The 8493-nt window shown below is 42.8% G+C and overlaps 2 protein-coding genes across 2 annotated transcripts in view; one reads left to right on the forward strand and one right to left on the reverse strand.

Annotated features, from left to right (window-relative positions):
• Nucleotides 1–589: 589 nt before the first annotated feature.
• On the reverse strand, nucleotides 590–3177 carry wdr74 (WD repeat domain 74). Its single transcript, XM_039819966.1, has 2 exons — nucleotides 2410–3177; nucleotides 590–1305 (listed from the first exon to the last, which is right to left on the reverse strand). Exons 1-2 carry the CDS (start codon nucleotides 3028–3030, stop codon nucleotides 751–753), a joined length of 1176 nt encoding a protein of 391 aa, XP_039675900.1. The 5' UTR covers nucleotides 3031–3177; the 3' UTR covers nucleotides 590–750.
• A 5133-nt stretch (nucleotides 3178–8310) lies between these two features.
• The window catches only part of LOC120544739 (protein IWS1 homolog), a gene marked incomplete at its 5' end in the record, with an annotated part of 18465 nt that continues 18282 nt past the window's right edge, over nucleotides 8311–8493 (forward strand). Inside the window, 1 exon segment of the mRNA XM_039778710.1 lies at nucleotides 8311–8409. Within this exon segment, the coding sequence (XP_039634644.1) occupies nucleotides 8311–8409 (99 nt within the window).

Below are 8493 nucleotides of genomic sequence, written 5' to 3' on the forward strand. Positions count from 1 at the left end.
CCCTAATAAAAGGCATCACTAAAAAGAATGTAATGTCTGAAGTTCTACCGTGGTTACTCTGTAACCATGGTTACCTTGTTTCAAGCCATTCTAGCGCGGTATAGAAAGCCTGCAGGAAGACTCGGCTCGATTTCTGCCAGTTCTCATTAATATTCAACGAGCTAAGCTGTTTGAATCTGATTGGCTAACAGCTAGCCAATGAGAGCCTGGCTGTCAGAATCCTTTACCCCAGCCCAACTGGGCGAGCTCATGAATAGCAATGAGCTCAGGCAACATGATGTCAGACTGACCAGCTTCTGTGATCGGTCTGATTTCTCTGCTTATTTCTGTTCAGTAACTACAGCTGACAGAGGAGGTAGCAGTTCATTTTCACACACACACACACACACACACACACACACACACACACACACACACACACACACACACACACACACACACACACACACACACCACACACACACACACACACACACACACACACACACACACACACACACACACACACACACACAAGTAAAAACGGTTTTGTGTGGCAGGGCACCTTTAAATAATCCGATTTTAAAAAGAAAAGGCCCGTAAACAGAGCTGTACAAGCTAGTAGTTTTAATAAAGCTCTCCGACAGCTGACAACATACGACATAATACATTTGTAGAAACAGATTCGTCTCGGATCAATAAACAAACTTCCTGTCCTGGAAAAGTGGCATTCAAATGTCCCACACTCTGACCGCGCCTCAAACGCCCCTCTCAGTCTTTTCCTTTCTTTCTCTTCTTTTTGCTTTTCTTCTGCAGCTCCTCCTCTTCTTCCTCTATTCCCTCGTCCTCCTCCGTTGGTTTCCTCTTCGGCGTCTCCTCCACTCGCTCCATCGTCTCCCACAGGTCGTCCTCGTCGTCTTCCTCCTTCACGTCTTGCGCCCCGCCCGTCGCCCCGGCAACCCCCCCCTCGGCCTCCAGCGCCCGGCTGGCGAGCAGCACGCAGTTGAGCCGCGACTTGAGGTAGACCTTGTGCTGCGGCTTGCGGTCCTCGAGGCTGTGGATGCGCAGGAAGCGGTCCAGGCCGCAGGACGCCACCAGCGGCTGGGACGGGTGGCACTGCAGCGCCCGCACGCCGCCCGCCAGCCCCTTCAGGGCGCCGCGCACCAGACCTTTGCGCAGGTCCAGCACGGCGATCTGGCCGTGGGTGTTCCCCACCACCACCGCGTTGCCGGCGGCGGGCAGGGACAGGGCGGTGAGCGGGTACTCGCCGTACTCCACCTCCAGCACGGGGCGCCGCTGGGGGGTGGAGGGGTCGAACACGTGGACCTGACGGAGGGGAGGGGGACAACGTTAAAACGGCAGGAAGTTTTTAAACCCACCAGACACCCAGACACAGTCCTCACATGATTAGTTATCACCTTTTAAATTAATCTGTTTATATATACACACACACACACACACACACACACACACACACACACTGACACAGACACACACACACACACTGACACACACACACAGACACAGAACACACGCACAAACACAGATACACACACAAAGACAGACGCACATACACGCACACACACACACACACACACACACACACACACACACACACACACACACACACACACACACACACACACACACACACACACACACACACACCTCTTCCTTCTCTGCCTTCATTTCCTTCCCACATACTTTATTTCCTTCCATCTTCTTCCCTTTTCCTCATTTATCCTTCCTTAACTTTCTTTCCATTATTCCTTCCATTGTTGACTCCTTTCTTTCATGCTTCCTTCCTTCCCTCCTCTTCTTCTCCCCCTTTCCTCTTTCCTTCCCGTGTTACTTACTAGCAAACTAACTTAGTTGGATGATTCAGGGCTGCTTTTTTCTGTCCAGTGTTTTCTGTTTACATGATGGGGCAACACTTCTGTTGACATCTTGTTCACAGAATGTCCCTTTAATATTAATATTGATGCATTTGCTATGTGCCGAATTATAAAGTACATTTGGCGGATCATAACTCAAGTGATGAAAACCTTTTCAATAAGGTTGAACTTTGCCCACAGAGAAGGAAACTTATAAATGGACAGTTCTTGAATGCAGTTTGGCCGAATTATAAAGTACCTTTTAAAGATCCTAACTCACGGAATGACAATTCTTTTCATTTAAGTACAACTTTGCCCACATATAAGTAAAGTTTTATAAAGGAAGTTTTTGAAAGCAGTTTGGCCGAATTGTAAAGTACATTTTAAAGATCATAATTGACGGAATGACAATTTTTTCAGTAAGGTAGAACTTTCCCCCCAGATAAGTAAACTTTAAAATGAACAGCTTTCTGATGGAGTTCGGCCTATAAGACTGGGAGATCTCTGTTTTATAGCTACATTTCCCCGCTTGTTAAGCACCACACCGTGAACCCACCTGATGGTAGCCTGTGCAGGTGACCACTTTGTCCGAGTCCGGGATGAAGGCCATGTCCCTGACCCACTGCGGCCGCCGTAGATCCAGCCAGTCGTCCCGCAGGTTCTTGGCGGCGAACACGGGCTTCTCGGGTCTCTCCAGGTCCCAGATCTTCAGCCCGTTCTCCTTCCCTCCGGTCGCGACTTTGTGCGGGTGCACCGGGCTCGGCCGCATCCTGCACACGTTCTTCCCCGCGTCCAGCTCCGCCGCGGGCTCGCTGCTGCCGTCCTCCCTCCACACCCGCAGCGTCCCGCAATCCGCGCACGTGACCAGCGCGGAGCCGGAGCTGCCGCCGAGCGCCGCGAGCCCGGCGAAGCAGCCGTCGGCGGGGTCCCCGCAGCGCCGCGTCTCCGTGAACGCGCCCTTCTCCACGCTGAACGTCTTCACGGTGCCATCCACGGAGCCGACCAGCAGCTCGCTCTCCGCCGGGTCCCCCCAGCACAGCGCGCGGACCTCCTGGTCCCGGCTCAGGTGGCTCGTGTTGCAGAAGTTGAAGGCCTGTTTGCGGGCCAGGCTGACCCCCTTCAGGATGCCGGTCTCCGAGCCCAGCCACACGGAGCAAAGCCGGCTGGTGTCCCCCATCGCTCCGGGGTTAAATGGACCGAAAAACTGGATACAGAAACGGGATACAAGCGCTCCGGTCCTGCTCCCCCAAAAAAACACGCGTGTCTTCTCCTGTGGACTGCGTCGCGCGTCAAAGACGTCACTCTGCAGTTGGAATGTTTTTTTTTTTTTATTGTTTTTTACAAACTTTATTAACACAGTATTATTACAATACAAAAATAATAATAACAGTACAAGGAATATTTTTTTTACAATGTGCACATTAATATATACAGCAAAGTGTCTTAAAAGTCTTAAAAAGTTTTTTTGTTTTTAATACTTTACAGACATTGTCAAAGAATGTCTCAAGTTCACCGTAAAACTGAAGAAATCTGGCATTTTTGTTGTTGAAATTAACTTTATTGAACAAGGCAAAAACTCAGAAACGGTGGTCTCTCTCTCTCTCTCTCTCTCTCTCTCTCTCTCTCTATCTGTAGTTATAGAACTACAAAAAACAGCAGTATAAGTACGTAAATAAGTACTGCTGACTCCAATCATGTGTTTATGAAAATGATACAAAAACTCTAAACATACTGATGTCAAGTTGTCCCGTTCTTCGTGGTACAGTTTGTCTGCTGAAGTAATTGTAAGACAGATGTAAATTAACAGGTCATTCAGGTTGTATTTTAGGATGAGATCTTGTCATTTTATTGCTTACGGTAATTTGATTTATTTTGAAAATGTTCACAGGAACTGCTGGTCTGCTGTTGTGTCTATTTTTTATTAACGGTTTTTACACTTTGGTAGTGAGTGTTTACAGTTGTGTGTACACGCTGCCCTCTGGTGGCCACATACTGTAACTGCACCTGTATATATGTGTGTAATTACACACAGTGGCCACCAGGGGCAGTGTGGATAAAGGGTTCTATTGAAATCAACCAAGCACGAAGGCAAACACAACACAGCACAGCTGTTGAAGTCTTTAACCTTGGTAAATGTATAATATTCTAGAAAACTTCCCCCACCGTGTCAACTAACTGAAATTAAACTGTAGTTCCCCCTTTGTATGTTAAATTATTTATTTTCATTTATTTATTTTTTTCTCGTTTCTAATGATATTGTAATTTGTTCAGGATTTGTCATTCATATACATTTTATTTTGTCAATTTTTAATGAAGTTAAAAAAAAAAACTTCTGTTGAAGATTTTCAAAATTAAGCTTTTACAGTAAACGGGTGTAGTTACAACTAAAGCGCTTTTGTTAAGTGTAAACAAGATTGGTTGATATAAATGATGTAATGACAGCCAGCTGTGTTAAATTTAACATTAGTGTAAAAGTAGACACAATTGCAAACTAACAGTTTCAGTGCTTACTTTGAAAATAAATAAAAATAAATACATAAAGTGTGGTGTTGTGGTTACATACTTTGACCACCAGAGGTCCACCAGTTTCTAACGGCTCAAATTGCACCAAGTGTAAAGGCAGACATAACAGCAAATGTTTACTTCCGGTGAAAATAATAGTTTATTTTTTATTGTATCCTGTTTTTGTCCCTTTTACACATTTAATATGCGGAAAAAAATGTTGTTGTTACAACACAAAATCACATTAGTGTTTACATGCATGTAGCTAAACAAAGTATCTCCAATATAATGAGAATTTTTCTCCAAATAATGAGAAACAAAGTGTTTTTAATGACTCTGATAATGTGTCTTATTTTTCATCACATTTGCGAAAATTAGGCTTCAATAAACAATTCCTTTTTAAACTTTTTTTTTATTGAATATATTTATATGTATATATATATATATATTTATATATATATATATTTATGTGTATATATACATATATGTGTGTGTGTATATATATATATATATATATATATATATGTGGTTACGTGTACATGTCGATATATACGCATATTTGTATTTATTTTTTCATTTAAAAAAATAAACTTGCTCTAACGTTTCTATAAATCTTTACTATTGATTAATAACAAGAATGCAGGGAAACTGGCTTCTTTTATAAACATTCTTATCGAATAATTGCCCTTTTGATTTATTTTTCTTTTGAGTTTGTTAAATTAATTTTCTTTTTTCTTTCTTTGTCAGATATATCATGCCCCATGTTCTTTTGTACGTTTATGTAAGCTATATATCTTCTACAATATGCTCAGTAAGTTTGTAGTAAGATTTTATACTGTACCTGATTGGGTTGTACTTGTTCTGTTAATAAAAAAATAAAAAAACTTGCTCTAACGTCATTGCGAGGCGACTGCACATTTGCGCATGCGTATATGACGGGAGTTACACCATTTTGGAACTCGGGTCTACAGTAGTAGCTAGCTAGCTGGGTAGTGTTTAACAGCGCATTGATTATGTTATTTCGTTTTGATATTAGACCACCGTTTGGGGTTTTGTTTTTTTTTGGGGAAGGGGGGGAGAAGAGGAGGTTTGTCTGGGAGCACCTGTAAAAAAAGTAAAACTGCTCTTCTGCTTTGTTTCCTAACAAGCTAACAAGCTAACTGCTACACGTACTCACCACACGCTACATCCCTGCTCATCTGTCATTTCTAAGCTTTAAAAGTGTTCAATATGTGTTTTTATTTTCATAACCGTGGCGAAAAACACACGGGCTCCAATCCGACTTGGATTCGGCTTCCTGTTGGTTAGCGCCATGCGGATTCAAAGCGTCTCTCTGATTTAATAATGTTGCTAAAACCATAAACATTTTCATTTTGAAGGTTTAGAATACAGGCCGAATTGGAAAGCAGACATAAATATTACATATTTTAGCGGTTTCTCGTTCCGTTATATTTCACTATCCTGTTTTATTTACGTGTGGACTTTAAAACGCTCATATATTTGCATTGAGTTTGGCGTGTAGACGGTCAAAAAGAAACGCCTGGAATCATTGTTTTTGTTGTTATCATTCGGTGTGAAGGCCGTGCGTCACACACAGTAATGTAGCCTGATTCGGGCTCGCTTTCTACTGGCTGTTATCTACGTATAGACCTTTTAAAATACGTGACTTTTGACTGAAGTATGACGTGCAAACAGTAGAAGATGTGTCTGTTGTTGTTGTTTTTATAAAGTGGATGTTCCTGCTCTAAGCACCTCTGTGCAGACACACCTGTTTTGGTGATCCGTGTCGAAGAAAACCTTTATTTACCTGTGTACCTTTTTTTTTAAAACGCCTGATTATTGCATGGAGTTTGGCGTGTGGACGAGTGACCTACATACCTGATAGTTGCCTGTCTCAGACCCCACTTTGGCTGGCTTACATTGGGCCACATCCAGGCTCTTTTGGCCCGGGTTAAAGGCGGTCTATCCTCCATGATATTTGTAACTAAAGTGTGATTTTTGGGGTCAGCAGCACCGTTGGTTATTCACAGTGCAAGCATACCGCACCTCGGACCCAGGTTAGCTGCTGTAGATTCCAGGGGGTTTCCCTCCATTATATAGATATATATTTTAGGGGGGGGGGGGAATCGATACAGCATAGTATCGCAATACTGTATCGATACACAGGCGCCAAGTATCCATCTATTATTATATATGTGTTGGTCAGTCTGTCTGCTTGATAATCCCCATTTTGCAGAAATACAATTGAAGTGAGATGAACAATTATGTCCTCCTTTTGAGGACATAATTTGAAATTGCGAAAAATTTGAAGTTGGAAAAAAGGTCATAAATTGCAATATATATATATTGCAGAATATTGCATGTTTAAAATCGCAATAATATCGTGATGATATTGTATCGTAAGGCCTCTGGTGATTCCCACCCCTAATATATTTATAGATGCACTATATACCACACGTGTCAAACTCAAGGCTCGAGGGCCAAATCTGGCCCCTTTATACATTTAGGTTCACAATACGTTTTGGCCCACCTACTTCTTGTCACTTTTCACAATGTTTTTTTGACGTTTTTTCCAACCGTTTTTGGCATTTTCTTCGACATTTATGTGGACCAAACTGTAAGTGAGAAGACTATATGAGACATGCAATAATTCAGTCAAAGATATTTGACTTTTCCCATGACATAAAAGCAACCCACTCTGTCTGGCCCTTGATGTGATTCTCATTCTCTAGTGTGGCCCCTTTAGGGAACCCGTGCTATATACGGTTTATGAATGTAACTAACAGTCTTTTCTCAGATCTAATGACTGTAGTTGGGACTTCTTCAGCTTTAAGTTTTGTCTTTAAGCTTCTTGAGCGTTGGTTAATTATTATCTGCACTAACATTTCCACCGTGGGACACAGATTTGGACACCGATATGGTGATAATAACGGTCCGAAATGATGTGAAAGAGTCAGAAAGCGACTACAGAAACGCCAGATGACCACAGAGACCCAAAACAACCCCGAAGGAAACTAGAATGACCACAGAAAAAAAAACCTAAAACAAAGAAACAAAAACCCATAAAGAGACACTTAATGTATACTTTTTTTTTTTTTTATCAAAAAACAACATTTTCTTGAGGATTCTCTTTCTCTCCCATCATGCCTTGTTTCTGCCAGGCTGAATGACTGAAGTAGACCAAGCTAACGCCAGTGTTTCCCCTCGCTTTGAGGAAGACCTAGGTGTGCGTATTTGGCGAGGGGTTAAGGCGTCCTTCCTCAAGAAAATGTGCCGTTTTTCAGTGAAAACTAAATATATATATATATGCAATTTTGTGGTAGTTTTGCGTATTTTTTACACATCATTTTGAACCCGTTATTATCACCACATCTGTGTCTTTAACGTTGGAAAAAGCTAGAGAAGATAATCAATAAATAAATAACTACAATCATTAGACCAGAGAAAAGTCTTTTAGTTACATTCATTCTCAGGGTTCAGGTGCTGCACTTGAACCTTATAATGGTGGGAACCCCCCCCCCCCCCCCCACCTCTCCCCCAGGTAATGTGAAGTATTAAACATGTAAAATAAAATCAGGACATAACCAGGGACGTTCACTCTCAAAAACTAAAGTTCTAAACCGTTCTTCTGCACTTTGTTTGCAGCTAATTTCCAGTCTTTCCTACTGTCTACACACCAAACTCCATGCAGAAATTGAGCGTTTTTAAAGTTCCCAAGTAAATAACACATGAAAGTAAAAGATGGCATAAAGAGAATCAATATTTGGGTTAGGGTAAAAACATTCATAGGAGGTGTGTATGGTTTCAGCTCATGTTATTTAATCAGAGAGACGCTTTACATCTGCACGGGAAACCAGCGTTGGTTCCTGCGTGTCCTGTCCTGGCGCTCTGCGGGCGTCAGTCATCCTGTGTGATCAAATCAGAGTCCGTGGCGCGCTGACCCCCGTTTGGGTTTCTTCCTGCAGACGATGGCGGCGGCACCCCCGTTCAGGATGAGCACCCGGCGTCAGACGGAGAGGAGGACGCCAGGAGCGACGCGGGACGTCAGTCGGAGGTCAGACGATGAGCCGCAGCCTCTTCAGATACCAACACACACAGAGACACACACACAGAGACACACACACACACACAGAGACAC

Source organism: Perca fluviatilis, chromosome 2, assembly GCF_010015445.1.
Source record: "Perca fluviatilis chromosome 2, GENO_Pfluv_1.0, whole genome shotgun sequence".
NCBI classification, from domain to species: Eukaryota; Metazoa; Chordata; class Actinopteri; order Perciformes; family Percidae; genus Perca; species Perca fluviatilis.